Below are 22,653 nucleotides of genomic sequence, written 5' to 3'. Positions count from 1 at the left end.
AAAGTAGTGGCGTGATAATATACAGTGCTGAAGGGGAAAAAAAACTTGCAACAAAGAACTCTACCCAGCAGAGTTATTCAGAATTGAAGGAGAGAATTTTCCAGATTAGCAAATATAAAGGAGTTAATCATCATTAAACCAGCCTTACAAGAAATGTTAAAGGACTTCTTTAAGCTGAAAAGAAACTGTGCTAATTAGTAACAAGAAAACATAGGAAACAATAAACTTCACTGAAAAAGGTAGTGGATCAACCACTTAAAAGGTTAAGAGACAAAAGTAGTAAAAATAATTATAACTATAATAATTAGTTAAAGGACATACAAGATAAAAAGATGTAAAATGTGACATCAAAAATATAAAACCTTGTGGAGGGAGTTAATATGTAGAGCTTTAGAATGCAATCAAACTTAAGTTGTTATCAACTTAGACTGTTATGGATACAAGTTGTCATATGTAAGCCACATGGTAACCACAAAGCACAATCCTGTAGTAGACACACAGAAGATGAAGAGAAAGGAATCTAAGCATACCACTAAAGAAAGTTATCATAGCACAATGGAAGAAAACAGAAGGAGGAAGAGAGACTCAATAGATGCAGGAAAAGCATTTGACAAAATTCAACATCCATTTATGATAAAGACTCTTAACAAAGTGGCTTTAGAGAGAACTTACCTCAGCCTAATCAGGACCACAGCTAACATCATACTGAAAAAGCTGAAAGCTTTTCCTCTGAGATCAGAAACAAAACAACAATGCCCACTTTTGCCACTTTAATTCAGGTTAGTAGTTGGAGAGCCTAGCCAGAGCAGTTAGTCAGAAAAAGAAACAAAAAACATCCAGATTGGAAAGGAAGTAGCAAAACTGTCACTATTTGTAGATGACATCATATATAGGAAACCCTGCAGACTCAAAAAAACTGTTAGAACTAATACACAAATTCAGTTAAGTTACAGGACACAAAGTCAAAAATCTGTTGCATTTTTATACACCAGCAAACAATCAGAAAGAGAAATTAAGAAAAAATCCCATTTACAATTGCAACAAAAAGAACAAAATACCTACAAATAAATTTAACCAAGGAGCTGAAAAACATGTACACTAAAAACTATAAGACAAAGACATTTATGAACAAAATTGAAGACAAAGATAAATGGAAAGATATTTCATGCTCATATACTGGAAGAATTAATACTGTAATAATGTCCAAATTACCCAAAGCAGTGTACAGATTCAGTGCAATCCCTATTAACATTCCAATGGCACTTTTCACAGAAATAGAACAAAAAATCCTAAAATTTCTTTGGAATCACAAAAGACGCCAAATAGCCAAAGCAGTCTGGAGAAAGAACAACAAAACTGGAGACATCACACTTCCTGATTTCAAATTATATTACAAAACTATAGTAGTCAAAACAGTATGGTATTTGCATAAAAACAGACACATAGATCAATGGAACAGAATAGAGAGCTCCAAAATTAACCCACACATATATGGTCAGTTACTTTTTGACAAAAGAGCCAAGAATATACAATGGGGATAGGACAGTCTCTTCAATAAAATGGTGTTGGGAAAACTGGTTAGCCACATGCAAAAGAATGAAACTGGACCACTATCTTACACCATACACAAAAATTAATCCAAAATAGATTAAAGATGTGAATGTAAGATCTGAAACCATAAAATTACTAGAATAAAACATAGGTGGTAATCTGCTTGACATAGGTCTGGGCAATGATTTTTTAAAATCTGATTCCAAAACAACGAAAGCAAAAATAAACAAGTGGGACTTCATCAAACTAAAAAGCTTCCACACAGCAAAGGAAATCAACAAAATATAAAGGCAACTTACTGAATGAAAGAAGATATTTGCAAATCATGTCTGATAAGGGGTTAGTATACAAATATAAAGAACTCATATAGCTCAGTAACAATGACAACAAAAAATCACATTAAAAAATTGGCAAAGGATCTGAATAGACATTTTTCCAAAGAATATGTGCAAATGGCCAACAAGCACATGAAAAGATGCTCAACATTGCTAATCATCAGGGAAATGCAAAACAAAACCACAATGAGATACCACCTCACAGCTGTTAGAATGGCTATTATCAAAGCTTTTCCTGTATGATCAAACAAAACAAGGATCCCCACTATCAAAAGACAAGAAATAGCAAGTGTTGGCAAGGATGTGGAGAAAAGGGAACCCTTGTGCACTGTTGGTGAGAATGTAAATTGCTGCAGCTCCTATGGAAAATAGTATAAAGTTTCCTCAAAAAATTAAAAATAGAACTGCCATGTGATCCAGTAATTTCACTTCTGGGTATTTATCCAAAGAAAACAACACTAAGTTGAAGATACATCTGCACCCCCATGTTCGTTGCAGCATTATTTACAATAGCCAAGATATGGAAACGACCTAAGTGCCCACTGATGGATGAGTGGATAGAGACGATGTTGTGTGTATATACAATGGAATATTACTCAGCTATTTAAAAAAAAATGAAACCTTATCCTTTGTGACAGTATGGATGGATGCCCTTGAGGGTATTACACTAAGTGAAATAAGTCAGAGAAAGACAAATGCTATATGATCGCACATATGTGTAACCTAAAATCAACAGATTGGATGTTCCCAGAGTTGTGGGGTAGGGGTGGATGGAATGGGTAAAGGGAGTCACAGGGTACAAACTTCCAGTTATAGAGTAAGTCCACGAGGATGTAATGTACAGTATGCCAACTTTGTTAATAAAACTATATAGCATATTTGAAAATTGCTGAAAGAGTAGATCTTAAAAGTTCTCATCACAAGAAAAAAAAGTTTTGTGACTGTAAGGTGACAGATGTTAACTAGACTTATTGTGATGATCAGTTTATAATGTATCCAAATCATGATGTACACCTGAAACTAATGTTACATGTCAATTACACCTCAATAAAAATTTTTTTAAAAAAAGAACAAAAAAGCCAGAATTAAGAATTAGGGTTTGGGGGCTTCCCTGGTGGTGCAGTGGTTGAGAGTCCGCCTGCTGATGCAGGGGACACGGGTTCGTGCCCTGGTCTGGGAAGATCGCACATGCCGCGGAGCGGCTGGGCCCGTGAGCCAAGGCTGCTGAGCCTGCGTGTCCAGAGCCTGTGCTCTGCAACGGGAGAGGCCACAACAGTGAGAGGCCCGTGTACCGCAAAAAAAAAAAAAAAAACAGAATTAGGTTTTGTACGTAATCTAAGCACTTGGCGGGGCTGAGGGGAAAGGCTGGCTCACACATGTGGTCAGGTTAGATGCCTTGCGAGGACTTTTCCAACAGCATGTCACAGTGCTTCTACGATGTATATTACAATTGTCTTCAATTGTGAGGCAATTTTTATTGTATTTTATTTGCTACTGAACCTTTTTTGGCAACATAGGAAATTTATTCCTTTGTTTTTTGATGCTGTTAAAGTATAAATGCTCTAGAATTAGACATTGAAAAGGAATTGGTTAGTATCTGTCCCCACTGTGGAGGTCTCTGGCCAATCCAAGGAGTCCCTTCACCTGCTTTTATTCACTTGCTCTGTAGAAGGGGTGTGGTGAACAAGAGCATATTTTTATTTAAAGCGGGTTAGATACTTTTCAGGAAAGTCATGACAGGTTTTCTGATTTCCTGTATTAATTAAACAAACTTTTGTGGTTTTGTAGGTGATAATCTCGGCCAGCAGTACAACAGCCCACAAGAAGTGATTGGCAAACGAGGTTCTGATATCATCATTGTGGGCCGGGGCATAACAACATCAGCTAATCGTCTGGACGCAGCCGAGATGTACAGAAAAGCTGCTTGGGAAGCTTATTTGAGTAGACTTGCTCTTTGAGTGTCTTGGATACATTTTTGTGAAGGCCTTGAAGATACATGGTCTCCTGAGATGCCACTGGCTTGAAGTAATAAACAGCCTTTAATACTGCTTGGATTCTTCCACGGGTCCTGTGTGGAATGACTTCTGGAGTTACCACGGCACACAGGAAATATTCAGTGACTATAATCACTGCACTGTCACTATAATCAGTTCATTTTCAAGCTTTTATTGAGACTGATGTTGGTTGGGCAATCACAGCCCTGTCCTGTTAGAATCCGCCACATTTGAGGAAGTCCCCCATCTCTAGATCAGACTTTTTGATTCTTTGAATTGCCATGAGACAGAAATTTTAGGTCATGAAGAGGCTAAAACCAGTACAGCATTTCTTGTGTCCTTTATTCAGCGTCTAATGTGGTACCCTAATAATATTTAAATATTAGCTGTTCTCCTCCTCTTCTGCTTAAAAGTAATAGTCCAGGTGTCCACATGGTGCTGGCTCCCAGCACTGCCGTTGCTCACTCACCGGAGGGGGCGCGGTGGGAAACAGGAGATGACTGTAGTTGAGCCCCTGAAGCCAGCTTTCATTTCAACATGGAGAGGGCTTCTGACTCAGTTCTTCCCCAGGGCAGCAGTTTAAACCTGTGCTGAACCCCAGCCACTGATTCCTTTTGCCGTATTTCTATTAGAAATGGACCAGCTTCTCCTTCATTTATTTAAAAAGACAGCAGCATCAAGAGGTCTAAGGTTTCATTTGGAGGTTTGCTTGAGGATCCTACATGATTGTCCCAAATGCCATTGACAGAGAGGGATGTCAGCCTTCACATTTAGAAATGAAGAGAAAGGAGCCCAGCAACAGAGCTGAAGCTTTTGGGTCTCCACTGTGGTGGGGCTGGACACTTCACACGTGTGGCAGTTAGGCAGCCTCTCACTCTGGTCCCCAGTGCACTTTCTCCTAGAAATTCTCAGTTTCTGGACGATCCCTGGGCTCCGATACTGATACAGATTTTCTCCATTTTTATATTTCTTTGGTCTGTTCAGGAAGCATCTTAGAGGGAGGGGAGTACAGGGTGTGGGCTCAGGTGATCCTTTTGAAATGGCCCGGCTGCACATTCAAGGCCCTGGGGTTCTAGAGCAGGGCCAGGTGGCAGTTGCATTTGAAGGCTCTCAGTTCTGATTCCACCAGCACACTCCTGATCTGTCGTTCTCATCTCGATCATGCCTACAAGCAGTGGCAGGTGTCAGAGGAGACTTGCCATTTCCTCAGGATGACAGCTGTTCCCATCTCTGACTGCCCCACTCTTCAGCTTTCGTGAGCCAGATAGAAGCCTGTTAGGTCAAGTCAGGTGCTTATCTTGGAGTCTACACTTAACAGCTTCTGCTCTGACGTCCAGTTGAGCTTCGCGTCCCAGTGCTGCAGCTCCAGAGAAGTTCCCTCTGGGAAAGGCAAATTATCACGGAATAAGGCTGGAAGGAAATGGAAGAAGTGTGGCCTCGGGGCTACTCTGGAGGAGCTGAAAGTTAGGAAGAGGTGGAAAATTTTCTAATAAGAACTTACGGGAATTTCTTGGATATGTTAAAAGTCTTGGTGACCTCAAGGCCGAGAAACCTTTGCAGTAATGTGCTGAGGTCTCAAATGCCCACTTAATGGACTCACATTCAGCATGCGTCAGAATCACCTGGAGTCTCGTTAAATCAGACGTTGGCCCAGCTCCAGCGTCGACTCTGGGTAGTTCTAGGATAGGACATGAAAGTTTGCATTTCTGACGAGTTCTCAGGCAATGCTAATGCTGCTGGTACAGGGACCACACTTAGAGCATCACTACCCTGGTTAGTCACATTTTTCTTCTGCAATGAAATGGTCTTGGGGTCTCTTTCTCCTGCTGAGAACAGGAGAAAAGTCCTGCCATAAGCAGTTGTGTTACTGAAGCTCACTCAGGGCCCCTTCTGGGTGACTTGAAGGGAAATCAGAGGAGCATCAAAGAATCACCTGGGCCCCACCATCGGAGATTCTGTTTCAGCAGATTTGAGGCGAGGCCTGGAAATCTGCATTTCAACAGGTACTTCAGCTTATTTTGATGTTTCTTGAGACTAAGCCCAGCACAGACAGTCTGCAGTCATAAAACTTTGGAGCACAAATTGATTGAGACAAGACAAAGAAGAACTTGGCTGTCTAGGACCTATGACGGGACTATTCAGCATAGAAGCATTTTAGAGGCATTTAATAGTTTAGCCCTTTCTCAGTCAAGAAATATTTACAGAGCATGAGCTCTGAGCTTACAACACCGGCCCTAGTGAAGAAAATGGGAACAGTCTTCGCAGGGTGCCCAGAACAACATCTGTAAGACTAATGGGACTGGAGAATATCAATGCTGGCCTCTTCCAGTACTCTGGGTGTTTAGTAGAGCATAAGACAGTCAATTTGTAGTGCCGCAGGAACCTAAGAAACCTGGTCCGCTCTCCTTACTTTAAAGCGACAGACGTATAGACCCTGAAAAGTGAAGGGATCAGCTCATGACCAGCTTGTGAGCAACACAGGCCTGGGGCCTCCGACCCAACTCATCCTCACTCACAGTGAAGCGGACTGTCTACGATCTCTGGAAGAGGGCACGGAGGGTGAGGGCGGCCGCCTGAGGACACGCAACACTCAGCCAGCTCTCCTAGCACAGTGCTGCTGGGCCCACGTAGGCAAGGCCCAGAAGCACCGCCACAGGCTTTGCCAGGAGCTCCAAAGAAGAGAGCAGATACGGGGTATCATCTCCTTTGAGGTGGGTGGACACAAGGAGCAAGAGTGGGGAGGCTCAGGACTAGGGCACGTGCACACTCTGTGTGTGTGTGTGCGTGCGCGTGTGTACACATCAGAGGGCCAACTGGATGTTTCTGCCGCGAGAGGAGCTGAGGTTTCTGACAGCCCATCTTGGTCAGTGCAGTGCTGGCCCATAGATGCAGTCTGTGGCCTCCTACCAACCATGGGTTTGCTGCTACGTGCCAGGGGTGGGCAAAAGAAAGAAAATACCTGAGGAAATCCAGCAACCAGGAGGGGAAAGCAAAGAAAACCACCTGTAACAGGTGTTAGCTCCAAGAGAGCAGAGATTTCACCTTGTGTTCAGTGCAGTATCTCTGCACCTGGAACGGGCCCAGCAAATGTTTCTGAATGAATGCAAGCATAGGTGCCTTCTATGGTGAAGGGGAACTGCCACAGGAAGCAGACCCGCTTCAGAATAACAAAAACAAGATGACAGTTTGTGTGTGTTGGGGGGAGGGGGGACTAAAATGAAAATTTTCATTTTGAATGTGAAAATGTGATGGAAATATTTCAAGATGGTGTGATTATATTGAGAACTACATCTGTGGGCAGGAAGATCAAGTGGAAGAAATACCAAAATTCAAAACAAAGGGACAAAGAAATGGAAATAACGAGGGAGCAGATGAGAGGCTTACAGAACAGATTCCTGAATATAAAGAGGAAAAGACGATGGGAGAACAGGAAATATTTACAGAAATAACTGAGGAAGTTTTCCCCAGTTTGAAAAAATACTTGAGTCTGCAGAAGCAAAGGGCCCAGTGAGTTCTAGGCAGGTGTTGTGGACAAAGGCATACACCTGGGCACATGCTGTCAAAATCACTGAACTTCAAAGATGGGAAATTTTACAAACATCTAGAGGAATAAAATACTTGGAAAGTGAAAGGAATCCAACTAGTAGCAGACTGTCACCTCTAACACTGGAAGCTTGGAGACAGGTAGTGACATCCACAGGCCCTGAGAAAGGCCTGTCACAGCCAGGAATCCTGAGCCCAGCTATGTGATCCCCTGTCGGGCTGTAGCAGCCTGGTTGTGAGTGTTCATGGTGCGCCTCAGTGCTCTGACTCATATCGGCACCAGTGAGTGAGAGGCACTGAGCATGTGCCTCTGAAAAGGCTCCTCGAGGGAGGCCGGGAGTGCAGGCAGAGCGGGGCTATCTGGCCAATAAAAATGGGACCTGTCAGTCGCTGAAGCAGTGACTCTATCCCAGAATCTTAGGAAACTGATTTTGGAAGCTCCTTAGAGATCATCTAATCTGATCACCCCATTTCACAGATGAAATTGAGTCCCATTGGGAAATGATTCACACAAGGTTACAGAAGAGCCAATGACAGGCAGAGTAAGGACTGGAATCCCTGTCGTTACCCTCCAATTTGGTATTTTTGTTATTACACTTTTTATCCCGTTTCTGTAAGGTAGATACATTCAACTTTGTCCCCCTTTCTATCAACACGCAGATACATACTGTACATATAATATTCTTTCACCATTTAATCAAATATTTATTGAACACAGGGCGTGAACCTGACATACATCGTCCCAGTCATTACAGAACTTAGTTTCCAAACTAAACTTTCACAAGGACTTCCGTACCATCCTAAGAGACAGCAGCCAGTCTTTCCTTCCCCATCAGTCACAAATTCATTGCTACCAGGATTCAATAGAAAGTACCAAAACAAGTGGCAATTCTGTGAACGTCCCCATCCTTCCTTCCTCCCTGAATCCATACACTTTGCCTTACGACTCAGCAGTTCCTCCCATTTGAGGTGGAGAGTATTTCCACAACCACTGATGTTGGACTCAGCTGTGTAGGTTTCTCTGGCCAATGGAATGTGGGGGGAGGGGTCAGGGTCCCAGTTCCGAGTCTAGACTTGTGTTTCTGCCACCATGAGAAAAGCATGCCCTGATTAGCCCACACGTCCCAGGAGAGTAAGAGCGGAGCAGAGCCCACACCAGCCTTCCGCAGCCTGATGCCCGGGGGCCCCACCTGGCCCGCGAGCCTGTGAGCATGGCAATCAGTGCTCATCACTGGACGCCAGGGGATCGGGGTGGGGGGTTGTGCAGCAGTAGCTAACTAATAGTTACAGTGCGCCCCACGTCTAGCCCTGGTCACCGGGAGGACAATAGCTTGACTCCACCAAGACTCTGCCTTCCCCGCCTTCACCTGCGGCTGCTTTCAGAGATCTCTCCAAAAGAAACAGCCACTTGGCTCCTGTGGGAACACTGTGCTTCTGTAGTGAGCCCACCGTCAGCCAGTAGGTAACCATGGACTCTGCAGTTTGCTTCCTCCACCCCTTAGCAGATGGACGTGATACGTGTCATCAGCACCCCGGCTGACTGGCCATGGGCTAAGAGTACCAGTGGGGCAGGGATACCAAAACATGTTTTTTGGAGGAATCTGGTATTTTTTTAAAAAGGGGGGATGGGAATCAGGACTCCTTAGGGTTCTTTATTTTATAGTTAATGCTGTCTTTATTAAATGCTGTTTTTTGTTTTTTGCAGTACGCGGGCCTCTCACTGTTGTGGCCTCTCCCGTTGCGGAGCACAGGCTCCGGACGCGCAGGCTCAGCGGCCATGGCTCACGGGCCCAGCCGCTCCGCGGCATGTGGGATCTTCCCGGACCGGGGCACGAACCCGTGTCCCCTGCATCGGCAGGTGGACTCTCAACCACTGCGCCACCAGGGAAGCCCTAAATGCTGTTTTATTTTGCATTCTAGGACACAGGATGCTATATCTCTTTTTAGATCCTAGGACCTTTAAAGTTTGTAATCTGGCTTTGAATGAATTATCAAGTGATTTTGTTTTTTTTTTTTCCTCTGCAATCTGTTTTCTCCATAGCCCTTCCAAGCCCACACTTGGCCTTTGTGCCTCAGGAGAGGGATGCCACAATGGAAATACAAAGAGAAACAAAACAATTAGAATATTTTTTAACTTTTCAAGTTCAAGGTCTTGGCATTAAGGACTGGTTTGGAAGAATGTTTGCCTCTCTCCTTCCCACCAAGCGAACAGGGGAGGAGTGGGGAGAGGAACAGAAGGTGGAGGGGTGGACACACTCAGATCCTGGGGTGGGCTGTGATATGGAATCCCCACCCCAGGCAGGGAGGGCGGGAGGGAGGAAAAAAGAGGCACAGACAGCAGAGGAGCTCCGGGCCTCGCTTTTCTAGGAGGGGCCCAGGAGAGCAGTGATGCCAGAAGACCCACCCCAGCGCGGAGCGTGGCAGTGGACTTGGAGGCCACGTGTGGCTGAGGCAGAGCCTGAGGCAGCCTGAGCTTCTGTGGCTCCATATAACATGAGGGAGAAGCCGCATTTCCCTGAAAAGGGCATGGGAGTTAGCTGAGAAACACATCTGGTGGGCCTGAAGGCTCCCCCCCCACCGTGTAGGGACATTTCAGCAGAAAGTGGTCCTGATGAGGACAGTGACGTCTGAGCAGGTGCCGTGTGCACAGGCAGCTCTGTGGGCCTGCCTCCAATGTCATGCTGCTGCACTTAGCCTGCAGCGTGGGGCACAGGGGACCCTGAAACGACTGTGATTAACAAGACACTGTCCCTCTTTACCTAGTAACTGTTTTCTGTCATCACTTGAATAGAGATGGTGATGTTAAAAAAAATAATAGTGAATTGGTACAGCCACTATGGAGAACAGTATGAGGTTCCTTATAAAACTAAAAATAGAACCACCATATGACCCAGCAATCCCACTACTGGGCATATACCCTGAGAAAACCATAATTCAAAAAGAGTCACATACCAAAATGTTCATTGCAGCTCTATTTACAATAGCCCGGAGATGGAAACAACCTAAGTGTCCATCATCGGATGAATGGATAAAGAAGATGTGGCACATATATACAATGGAATATTACTCAGCCATAAAAAGAAACGAAATTGAGCTATTTGTAATGAGGTGGAGAGACCTTGAGTCTGTCATACAGAGTAAAGTAAGTCAGAAAGAGAAAGACAAATACCATATGCTAACACATATATATGGAATCTAAGAAAAAAAATGTCATGAAGAACCTAGGGGTAAGACGGGAATAAAGACACAGACCTACTAGAGAACGGACTTGAGGACATGGGGAGGGGGAAGGGTGAGCTGTGACAAAGCGAGAGAGAGGCATGGACATATATACACTACCAAACGTAAGGTAGATAGCTAGTGGGAAGCAGCCGCATAGCACAGGGAGATCAGCTCGGTGCTTTGTGACCGCCTGGAGGGGTGGGATAGGGAGGGTGGGAGGGAGGGAGACGCAAGAGGGAAGAGATATGGGAACATATGTATAACTGATTCATTTTGTTATAAAGCAGAAACTAACACACCATTGTAAAGCAATTATACACCAGTAAAGATGTAAAAATAATAATGTTTTTTGCACACCTGAATGATGGCCTGAAGAGTCTTATTCGCCTCATAGAATTTGCTCAGGGAAAAACACCCTCACCAGTCTCCAATCTCCTTCCCCCGCTTATGCTCTTCTCTTCCGCCCTCACCCCTGCCACCTTGCTGCTCTCAGACTTCCCCAAACCCCCGTGGTCCCCTCTTCCTCCCTCCTGCTGCCTTCTTCCCCTTTTAAACTCCAGGTCCATGCGATAGGGGATGTCTCCCAACTCAGGTCAAGCCTACAGTCCCTGAGGCTTGAGCAGGAATGAGCCCTCAGGGACAGCTCGACAGGCAGAGAGCAAGGCAGCCCCGGCCTCCCCGTCTCTCCTGGGGCCTCTGCCCAGCTCTCCCCTCCCACCCACGTGGGACCCTCCCATGGGTGCAACCCACAACCCTCAGTTGTGGTGGGTTCTGTTCAGTGTAGGTTTTAAAATATTGTTTTATGGTCACAGGCCACGATGTGAATGCCAACCATCACATACAACCGCTCATACAAATATTCCGTTCCCGCAGGGCTGGCTGGGCCAGCAGGGAAATGAACCACGAACCGGTGCCCGCACCAACCCATGGTCAGCTCATGGAAGAGAGTCTTTAAAGTGTTGAACTTTTATGCCAGGAATCATGAAATGTGTGTCAGTTGTCATCTTCCGTCGTTTTTCCCCCTCGGTTTTTAAATAGAAAAGTTCCTTGAACTGTACCTGGATTTTCGGTCACCACGCATATACCAGAGACTGCTCATAAGGTGAGGACAAGAGAAAAAGATGCAAGGAAGGAGGAGGGAAAGAGACGTTTTATAATCTCTCCATCTGCATTCAGATGACTCTCTAGTCATACCGCAGAGTTCTGAGATAAGAAACAACAGTGTTGCTTTTCCCAGAGGGTGCAACACAGAGGAAAGAGCGTGGAACTAGAGTAGGGATCCCTGAGCTGGGGTCTCACTTGCCAACCTTCTCTCCAAGGGGGGGACCGATCTCAATTTCCTCCTTATAAGATGGGGAAATACCTTCCCTGAATACCATGGGGGCCTACCGTGAGGGTCAAACGGAGAGGGGCTGCTTTTGTCTCAGGCGTTTGATAGTCTGTGCAGGTAGGACCAATGAAGCTGTAATTGGCGAGCCTTCCGGGGGTTTCTGGAGTCAAACTAAGATGGTAAATGGTAACCAGCTGCCCTAATAGGCCCAGGCCTTGCAAGATGTTCCCTGTTTACACACGTATTAGCATTATTCTGACAAGGGGTCTGTAGCGTTCACTAGAATGCTGAAAGTGTCACCGACACAAAGTGGTTAAGAACTCCTATCCTAGAAGGTCACCACCTCGGCGCGTGACCCTATGGTTACTTACAGTTTAGAGCTGGCCTTTTTGCAAGAATTTGAGGCCACTTAAAATGAAGACACTGTGCAGCAGAACATTCGTCAGAAGGATCAGAAAGCGTGTGTGGAGGAGGAGGCAGGGCGAGGATGAGGGTCAGCGGCGGGGGCGGGATTCAGTGGAGAGGATGGGGATCCCAGTAAGAACGGGAGGTAGGTTCCATTTCCTGGCGTTTAGTTCCCAGCCCCCTGACAATCAAGACACCCAAACAGGCCAGATTATACAAGTCCCATGCTATGACAAAAGGAGGCATCGAACGTCCCAGCACTGAACTCCGGAGAAAGCTGGATACGAAGACCGTCTATCTCACTGTGACACATCCCAACCCATCCTGGAGGCGGCTGTCGGCCGGGGCCGGCCGGGCAGTGACCATCCCTCGCAAAGCTGCAAGACCGGCAGAAGGAGCCATGCGGGCTGAGAAGAACGAGCTCTCCCTTCCCAGCACCACCACCTGCTCAAACGTCTCTCTCATTCTCCTGCCTCCACTTGCATCCTCTCCCGAGGGTCAGAACGGCGCCCCGTCCTGCCTGAGAAGTCTGCAACCCCTCAGCTGGGTGAGGACAGAAGCTGGGGGGAGGGAGAGACCTAGCCAAGCCTCGTCAGCCCCCCACCAGGATGAGAGGGATGGGCGCCACATTCGCAGGCACGCTGACAGCCACAGATGGACAAGCTCCCAAGCAGGTCCCACACGTCCGCAAGGGATGCCTCAGAGGCTCTTACCTCCTCCTGAGTTTCCTCCATGCTGCTGCCCTCCTCCTCTGCTCCACTGCCCAGTCCCAGCCAGGCACAAAAGGGCTGCGGAAGCCGAGTCCACCAGGCTACCCTGCTCAGAAGCAACAGGAGCCCCGCACGCCTGTCGAGAGCCCTCCAGTGAGGGAGGAGCTTTTCAGTTAAGAGATGTCACGTGAACAGAGAAAAGGACCTTCTCTCCTCCCCTCTGATCTTCCCATCTGTTTGCTGTTACCTGAAATTCATCCCAAGAGTTTCATGATAATCAACTCCAGCTTTGATCCTAATTAAGCAAATTAAAAAAACACGTCTTTGGAGAAGAGGCAGCTGTTAGTTACTTTAGTTTGTCTAATTACTAGTCAACCAAGTGGAATGAGAATCCCCAGTTCTCTTTAAAAGAGTGACAGCATAGGGGTTCCCTGGTGACGCAGTGGTTGAGAGTCCGCCTGCTGATGCAGGGGACACGGGTTCGTTCCCCGGTCCGGGAAGATCCCATGTGCCGCGGAGCGGCTGGGCCCGTGAGCCGTGGCCGCTGAGCCTGCGTGTCCGGAGCCTGTGCTCCGCAACGGGAGAGGCCACAACAGTGAGAGGCCCGCGTACCGCAAAAAAAAAAAAAAAAAAAGAGTAACAGCATAATCCTGATTTGGTTAAAATTACACACATATGCACAGAAAAAAAAGACCAAGACGTAGTCCCCAAAAAGGGCAAGAGTCGTTACCTCTGTGTTTTTATTTCTTTATGACCTCTTTATTTTCCATCTTTTCCATGTACTTTTGCATTAGAAAAGTAAATTGTTAAAATCAATCAATAAAAATAAGTACCATTTGGAAATCTGTATTAAATCAATATAGATTGATTTTAAAGGTAAATAGTCCCTCCCCACTCTTCCTTTCCAACAAACAAGCGCATTACTGATCATCTTTCCAAACAGATACGAGTAAAGAATTTTCCAGAGACCACCAGGTGCTCCTTGTAGGGGTCCCTGCGGCCACACAACGAGGAGGTAGGTCACTCCCACCTGTGTGCTTCCACAGCCCAGCAACGAAAGAAAATGCCTATCAGCCCTCGGTTTGAGAGAGCTTTGCAACCCACCTGCTCTGTTACCTGTGTTAACGGGGGTGGCGGGGGGGGGGCGGTGAGGGCATGGCCAAATCACCAGAGGAAAGAAGTAAGGGAACCACACCCTGGGTCAGAATCTCAGGAGTCAGGTCTCCGAACAGCTGTTCCCAGAGCTTCCAGCAGGGGGCAGCAGGGCACTGTCAGCGACAGCTCCATCAACAGCCATCTGGTGTCACCGAGGAAACAGCCCTAACTTCCACATCCGGGGGAAGCCTGGAGCAACTCATCCTTTCTGTCTGTAGCTCAAGAACGCTGTGCCCTTACAGAGCTGCCTGATGGAAAATGAGACTTCGAGCAAGTAAATGATGTGTCACCAGGAAAGCCACCATCAAACAAAAGAGAAACCCAAAGTTTCTTCCGAAATCATATTTTCCTCAGTTTAGAAAAGTCTCAAAACCGCCACGTGTCTATTTTGTATATTTATCTACATTTGGCTTTATTCCAAAAAGGATTTAAGGCAGCTTCACCAAGTCACAAGGTCTCTGTTTCATCCTAATTACACAGGACAAAGGAAACACAGAATCTGTTCATATTTGCCGCAGGTAATAAATAGTCTGTTTACTGACAGGCATTTGTCTTAGTGTTTGCCAAAATGAAGCAGAGGGAACTTGGTCCAAGCTGAGAACAGATGAATCTGGGATGAAAGCCCAATAGCCTTGAAGTGATGCCAGCAGCAGCAAAGTGATTAGTGAAAGAGACTTTACAGAAAGGAGCAGGTAGCAGGAGGCCGGCGCTGCACCTGAGCCCTGGCTCTTTGTACCAGCTTGTCATCAGTTAGCCTTGTGACACGTGGGAAAGCCACTGCCCCCCTCTAGCAATCTGTTTCCTCTTCTACAAACGAGGGATTCCTATTCCCAGATAACTTTGGACTCAGATACGAGAACAGAAGGGACTTAAGGGCCCTGCGGGGAAGGACAGCTGAAATGGGTTTTGTGCTTTGGGGCACAGGACTTCGGCTGGGGAGGGCACTGGAAGGAAACTGTTGTCAATAATCATGCAAGAAGGGACAGTGTGTGGAAGCCACAGCTTGACCCTTCTTCATCTGCACAATCTATTTCCAGCCTTAGCACCTGGGAACAGGGCAGGGAGGCCAGAGGGGTGGTCTTCACGGTTTCTAGCCTAAACTTTTTCTTTAAGTAAAAGCTCAGAGGCTCCAAAGACACCTGCTTACCTAGGGCCACCCCTGCTAACCCCCTGGGTACCGCACAGAGCCCCGTGTGATGAGCCCTGGCCCGGAGTATTGGACTGGCTTGGGTGGCGTCCCCTGAGTGAGTACTCAGCCATTTCAATCCCCACTGGGGCACCATCCACTTCAGAAAGGAACGTGCACGTCGTAAAGAGCGTCAGGCAAACACAAAATCTTTTGGTTTTAATCTTTACTTTCAATCCCAAAAAATCTCTTTCCTTTTTGTTACGAAAGTACTAAACACACACAGACAGGGGAAGAAAGTTGACATCTGCAAACTACGTGCCTTCAACAGGCGTCTCAGTAATCCCATCACCAACAGCCATGTGCAAGGCAGAGACACCAGGGAGGTCATTCTCAGGAGTCGGAACTATACCAGAGATGCACGGTCACTTTAGTTCATTTAAAGATGATCAACGGGGGCGAAGCCAGACTGTGTGGGTTCTACTCACTCTGACACTCCCGAGAGCCTTCTCATCCGGCCAGCCTGGAGGCCCAGCCCTCCCGGAAGGGAGACACAGCCTGCATCTCAGCAGTTCATTGGGACAAGCTGGAGGTGCTGAGGGAAGCCTAGAGCGCTGTCGCCGGGCTTGGAGGGGTGGCCAGGGGGTACGGCCGGGCACCTTCCTGTGCGGGCTCCTCGCCCAGGCTCACCGGAAGGTCTCTGCGCTTGGCTGTGCAGGGAACCGTGCTCAAGCCGAGCAGCTGTCCAAAGCGTGTCCGTCTCCGGCATGACCGCTTGCCCCTCCAGCCCTCTGAGGGGAAGGAGCCATCAGTCCACTGTGCCATTGTAGGATTTGTTGAACTTGTTGAAGGTGAAATCCACGGTGTGCGTGGAGATGGGCTTTCTGTACAGAGGGTTTGAAGCCTAGAGAACACGGGAGGTAAGAGGACGTGTGTTAGTTCATTCGTTCATTCGCACACACACAGGGTTGGAGGCCCTTCTAGGGTCAGTCACCCAGGAAGGCAGTGGGCCCCGCCCGCGGGTGAAGGCAACGGCCTTTTGCTTCAAGACTGGCTCCTCTAAGCTGGCCTGGGACGGTCCCGCCCCTCCCTGAGCTTTCTCTCTCCATCTCTGAAACGAGCGGCCATGTCTGTTAGATGGTCTCTGAAGTCCCTTGCAGGTTTAACACACTCACTGGGGATTCAGGGGGTGCTCCCACTTGCTCAGTCCTTCAGGAACGTGCAGTCTGCTTGGGGAGATAAGACACACACGGACACTGCGATAGACTGTGAGCACGTGGGACCCTCTCCTGGACCGCCGGACACGGCCTCCCTGCTCAGGCTGTGGCGAGCGCCTCCGCCGGTGAGCCTCCCGACCGGGGCCTGCTGCGGGGCTCCGTGCAGGGCGTCCAGAACTGGGCACACGCTGCCTCTCAGGTTTCGCCTCTTCGTGTTTTTTGTTTTGTTCTTTTTAATTTTTTGGCTGCACTGCGCAGCGTGTGGGATCTTAGTTCCCCGACCAGGGATCGAACCCAAGCCCCCTGCAGTGGAAGCGCAGAGTCTTAACCGCTGCACCACCGGGAAAGTCCTCGCTTCTTTGTTCTGAATCCCAAAGACGTTAGTGGGCCTCTGCTTGCCCTCAGCTGGACTGCTAAGCTTGACATTTTTTCTCCTTCCAACTTCCCCTGGCTTACCATTTCGTAGCGGGCCCTGGATCGCTCACTCTGGAACTTCGCAAACTCTCTCCGGTCGTGGATGGTGACAAGCAGCTTCCAGATGGCCAGGAGCGCAAGCCCAATCAGGATGATGCTGCCGACCACGGCCAGGAGGATGGTCATGGCATTGGGGGCAGTTCCACACTCTGGAGGGGACCAGGGCACGATGAGCAAAGCTACCGCCATCACCGTGCCCCCACCCCCCACCCTTAGGCCCGTCAGCTCTCCCCAGAGGCCTTCCCTGGATTCTCTGAGATCCCCACACTGCTTCTGAGAGACCTGGGTGGCAGGCAGGTTTCTCCAATGCACATAAAGTGGAAGATTCAAAGAGAACTGGTCACTGTTCCAAGGCCACACAGTAAGTCAATGGCAAAGTCTAGGAGAACCTTGGTGGCGGCTCCACTTTCTCCCACACGCTGTGTGTACGGCTGCATCTCCCCAACGCGAAGCACCCACGCCCCAGCCCGGCCCCACCTCCCGTGCAGGACGCTGGACCAGGTCTCAGCTTTCACGTAAATAGTTTCAGGAGTAGACTGGGCGGCAGGAGGTTTCATGAAGCCGCTTCCACAGGGCTGGGCTGGGGGCCAGCCAACACTTGTAAGCCCTTAGTGTGGAGCCGTTGGAGCAAATGTGCTTATTTTCAAAGAACCGCAAAGACAGCGCTTGGAAACAGAGCCTCATTCTTACAGGCGTGCATCCTGGGCTAGGACCACAATCCTTCCCTCTGCCTCTGGCCTAGGGAAGGCACATTATGTGGTCTAGCCCCATTTGGAAAAACAGTTTGCAATGTTTTGAAAGGAACAGAGCAGATCTTTTTCTGCACCACCCATCTCTGCCCCGGCCACCTCCACCAGAGAAGAATGAAAGGGGTCATACTAGAAACCCTCATTACCCCAAGGAAAAGGGCCATTGGTCCCCGGGCCCAGAGCGTGGGGAAGAATTGCCCCTGTTAGATGAGAGCGTGCCGTCCTCAGGGGCCCAGGGAGCGAGGCATGGCATCTGCAGGAATGTCAACCCAGCGCTCCATCTGCCCTTCTAGGACTCCACTCCGGGAAGCGGCAGCCCGGCTAGGGCTGTGTGTACCCAGATGCTTCCTGACGCCCAGCCTTGATGGTCCAGACCTGCCCTGCATGCTCGCACCACCATTAGCCATGTAGGCTAAGTGTGTTCTGAGCTTACTGTCACCCCCGTGTCCCCTCCTTCAAGATGAGACACTCCCCCAGGGCAGGGCACTATCCTCCTATAACTCCCATTCCCCCAAGTCATGCCCCCCCACAAGCTCCGGCCCCGTGATGGGTCCCCAAGATATACAACCATCTTTCTTCTAAACTCTAGCAGTCAGGTAGAGGCGACCTGAGATCTTGATCTTTATATGGGACTGTATCCCTCCTCTCTCTGGAGTTTGGAAAGGATGGTGAGGAGAGAACGGGTAATGCATCAGAAACCGAGCCCTCAGGGGGAGCAGACGGAAGTGGCCCTCACCCACCTGGCTCCCTGAGGACTGTCAAGTTGGACTTCCCACTGGGGAGCTCTGCGTACGTGAACATCATCACACAATCCTTGGCAGTTTTGTAGAAACAAAGCACAGCCTCCTGGTCATCTTTCACTGGAAGAAAACCAAGCAGAAATGTCCTGAGTGTGTCTCTGAGTGATGCAGAGCGGCTAAGGGACGGGTGAGGAGCCGGGACCCCGCAAAGGAGAAAAGGGGGCGCAGAGAGGCTTCAAGGGAAGGCTGGACCTTAAAAATGAATTTCTCACATCAAGAACGCAGGCCCAGCGCTAAGTTAGGCTGCGCCGGGGACACGAATTCCCTTCCATGCGAGGCAGGCCTCCGCAGGCTCACTGGGGTGAAAGGAGAGGGGGCACTACTGCTGGGGCGGGACTGGGCAACGGAATTGGGTAAAGAAAAGGGCCATCCTGCTGTCCGCGGAGGCCTGAGAGTTCAGGCTTGAGTCTACCTGGCTGAGAGCCGGCTGCAGAGGCCAGGAGGCAGCGGCGCTTGCCTGAGATGAGAAACCAAAAAGACCCACGCGGCAAGGAGGGTGGGTGGATGAGACACTGCACCTCCCACCCACGGTGCGCACCGCTGGCCTCGCTCCCCGTGGTGAGAAGCCCCCTTCCTCAAGCTGCCTCAGCACCTGCCATCCCCACGCGGCTGTTACCTGAGGGGAAGGTATCGCCAACCCCACTCCCCCCAGCTCCGCCCCCCCAGGCACTGTCTGCATTCCCAGCCTCCCCTGGGACAGGATTAGACTGATTTCCAGGGTGGAAAGGAAGCGGGAAGGGTGTGAAGCAAGAGAGAGGCGGGTGGTAAGGGAATGACCCACTGGTCCTGAGTGACAACTGTGGGCAATTTTGTGACACAAAATGCTTTCTAGCTCTGCCCGTTGTAACCCTGTTGCTCCACCTAGAACCAGACAATTCTGAGTGGTTATCAGACACGGAGGCCTGGGCTTTTGCTCTCGGCGCCCAGTCCTAAGCCTGGTCTGGGTGAGTGTGAGCGAGCATGGGTATGAGAAAGCCTGGGGGAAGGAAGGAAAAGGATAACTGGTGAACGCGACAGAAACCTTCTCTGTGAAGCAACTGGTTCATGACAAAGGGGCAGAGGGAGAGGCAGCTGTGCGTGAACAGCTGCATTTGCTCCAGAGCGAGTAAGTAGTCAGTGGGCGGGGGGGGGGGGGGGGGGCATCGCCATCTTTCTGTGGGTGCCCAGTCAAGGGGCAACGGCCCCAGGTCTGCAGGCAGAACTTGCTGTGAGCCAGACCTCAAGTCACAAGACAGAAGCAGGGCAGGAAAACGGGCATGAGAGGCCGGATTCGGGGAGGCAGGGGCAGGGGCTCCCTGCTGTGGTACAGCCCTGGCACACAGTAGGTGCTCAATGAATATGTGTTGGCGGAATACATGACTCGGCAGCCTCAGGAGCCATGATTCGGCCAGAGCATCACTCAAGATCAGGGAGGCAGGAAAAAGGAGTGGGGAGACCTGTAGGAATGAGGAAGAGCCAGGGTAGCACTCCACCCCGGGTTCATTCGCACAGAATGTGAGCTCTGCCTCGTCCAACGCGGGCAGAGCACCGCGAGAACTGCGCTGGGCTGAGGCCAAACAGAGACTGGCTAGCTGGTCACCAAACATGGTTTCCCAGCTTCCTGGGCACAGCTGCACGACACTTCCCGCCATCCTTGCAGTAAACGTGGCTGGATGACTGAGCTCTGGGTGGGGGGGATGTCGTGTGCACCACTTCCAGGCCCCACCCATGTAAACCTCCCCCATGATCTTTCCCCATTTGCAGATTCAATGGAGAGAATTCTGAGGACCCGGGGGAGGGTGGAAACACAATCTAGAGGGTGCCTGGGCTCCTGAAGGAACACAGAGAGGCCTTGTCAACCAAGAACATCTTCACTGGACTTCGAGTGAGTGACAAACTGACTTTTATTTTGTTAAGTCATTGAGGTTTGGGGTTTGTTTGTTGTAGCAGCTAACAGTACTTATTCTAACTAATATACCAACTTCTCAGGAAGCCTGGGAGAAGATGTAGGAAGGGACTAGGCTTCAGGGATGGGACAGAAACTTAAGAACAGGAAGGTCTTACACCCTGGAGAGCCCAGAACCTATGACCTAACACAGGTACTCCAAGTCCTCTTGGGGAGCCAGCCAGGACTAGCCAAAGGACACTGAGGTTGCTTCCTAAGTCAAGGTTAAAACTACCCTCCTGTCTGCCAGGCAGCCCTGAAGATCGTCCCCACGAGGGAGAAAGTCTCTACACGTCTGCCAAGATCCAGAAGGGGCCGGCTGCCCGGGGCCGCTCCCCACACTCACCGATGGTGTCCACCCGTGTGATTACCTCATCCTTACACAGGTTCTGGCAGGTCTGGTTGTCAGCTGAGCTCCCTGAGTGAAGCAGCAAGCACTCAACACAGTCTCTTTGGAAAAGAGGCAAGAAATGTGGGTGTTAGATGCTGGGTAGTAACTCCACACATGTAACTGAGTGCATGTCCCAAGGGTGCAGGGTCCCCGCCCTCCTGCAAGCCCCTGAAGGCTTTAACTTCGCCCATGTTCAGATGTTTGGCCTCAAGGAACATTTCTTCTCTGTCCTTCTTGCTGCTATCATGCAGGGAAGCCCAAGGGTTCTTGGAGGAACACATGTGGGTTTAGAAGCATGTCTGGCACACATGTCAAGTTGCAGGTTGGAAACCTTTCCAATTCTGACCCCAGGAGGCAAATCCACCTGCACTCCGGTGCACCCAGTGCCTCACTGAGGAGCCTGCCCCAAAGAAGAAGTTTCTGAAGATAAAGAAGTGTTCCTGGCCTCGAAGAGGGGTCCTCACCCTCCCATGGCCCCAATTCCCAGGATCCCCACCAGGAGACCATCACCCAGGCAGGGCTCTCAGCACATTAAACTCTCTGGGTGGGCTTTCAAGACAAAACACCACTGCCTGGGCCCAACCACACCCATGGAATCCGAACCTCTGGGGCTGGACCTGGGCTCTTGGGGATTCTGAGTAAAGGTGAGGGCTGAGAACCACCGTCCTGGAGACTCTCAGGCCCTTGCCCCCTTCCTGCTCCCACACAGAGCCCACCTGGCAGGGGAGCTAAGCTCTAAGGGTCCGTAAAGCTTGTTGTGGAGGGGAGAGAGGGTCTCTGACCTCTATGGGGGACTGGGGGATGGGGGAGCATAGATGAGATGCTGAGAACTCAACTCCAGGGAGAAGTGGGTTGGAACAAAACAGCCAGCTGATGGGGAACGTGCAGGAACTTTCTGAAGTGATGGTGCTCGGTGGCCGGCAAGGATGGTGAGAGACCCCAAAGGAGAGGTTTCCCAGGAAATGGGGTGAGGACTCCAGAGCCAAGTGTGCTGGGGGGGGCCACTGCCTCCCTGCCGCTGTGCCCTGGCACCCGAGGGCAGGGGAGCCTCAGCCACATGGGGGGACAGCAGCCCAACCTACCCCACAGGCCTGTGGGGACCAAAGGGGCTGCGTGTCTGGAAATCTCCCTGGCAAAAATATGGAGGGTTGTACCATCACAATGCATTGCCTTTATTAGTATCATTTAAAAGTTCCGTGGGATGGAGAGACCAGTCACTACGTTTCCAGGGCAGAAACTGTGGCCTGAAGGGAGCTGGGAGCGTTTCATTAAGTCGCCCTATTTTACAGGTGAGGGAAGTGAGGAATCAGTGACAGCAGGTTCCAGCACCCAGGCACCTGCCTCTCTGTCAAGTTTCTCCCTGAGTCCTTACTCCACTGTCTGAACATCGAGGAGGAATGGGCGAGTGAGTAGACTGTGGAGGGAAAGCAGGGAAGACTTTCTTACCAGGGTCCTAATATGCTTAAGAATCCACCTATCCTCGGATTGGCCACAGAATCCCACTCTCCTGGTAATGACTTCATGGAAACATTCTGAAGTTAAACAAGTAGGTAATGTTTGCACCTCTCCGGAGGCCAGAGCCCCAGCGGGCAGGCAACTGAGACTTGGCTGGGCGCCAGGAAGGCGTGGCTCCAGCGCCAGTCATTCACGCTGACGCCACTGCCCCTCCTCCACCCGTGGATTAACACACTGCAAAGAAAGGCGGCTGCTTCCGGTCTCCGCTAGGA

The 22,653-nt window shown here is 49.5% G+C and overlaps 2 protein-coding genes across 6 annotated transcripts in view; one reads left to right on the top strand and one right to left on the bottom strand.

The window, feature by feature from the left end:
* Positions 1-4,203, top strand: part of UMPS (uridine monophosphate synthetase) — a 47,398-nt gene extending 43,195 nt beyond the window's left edge. Inside the window, exon 6 of the mRNA XM_019923157.3 lies at positions 3,675-4,203. Coding sequence (XP_019778716.1) covers positions 3,675-3,844 — 170 coding nt within the window. The 3' untranslated portion in view covers positions 3,845-4,203. The remainder of the gene's footprint in view (positions 1-3,674) is intronic.
* Positions 4,204-15,575: 11,372 nt separating this feature from the next.
* ITGB5 (integrin subunit beta 5) overlaps positions 15,576-22,653 on the bottom strand; it is a 126,346-nt gene continuing 119,268 nt past the window's right edge. For all 5 annotated transcript variants that reach the window (XM_033855724.1, XM_033855726.1, XM_033855725.2 and 2 more), the window contains 4 exons: positions 20,882-20,985; positions 18,552-18,671; positions 17,045-17,211; positions 15,576-16,275 (listed from right to left, as the gene is read on the bottom strand). In XM_033855724.1, coding sequence (XP_033711615.1) covers positions 16,180-16,275; positions 17,045-17,211; positions 18,552-18,671; positions 20,882-20,985 — 487 coding nt within the window. In that variant the 3' untranslated portion in view covers positions 15,576-16,179. The remainder of the gene's footprint in view (positions 16,276-17,044; positions 17,212-18,551; positions 18,672-20,881; positions 20,986-22,653) is intronic.

Source organism: Tursiops truncatus, chromosome 4, assembly GCF_011762595.2.
Source record: "Tursiops truncatus isolate mTurTru1 chromosome 4, mTurTru1.mat.Y, whole genome shotgun sequence".
Classification (NCBI taxonomy): domain Eukaryota; kingdom Metazoa; phylum Chordata; class Mammalia; order Artiodactyla; family Delphinidae; genus Tursiops; species Tursiops truncatus.
The sequence above is the reverse complement of the archived record's forward strand: the minus strand, read 5'-3'. Positions and strand labels throughout refer to the sequence as shown.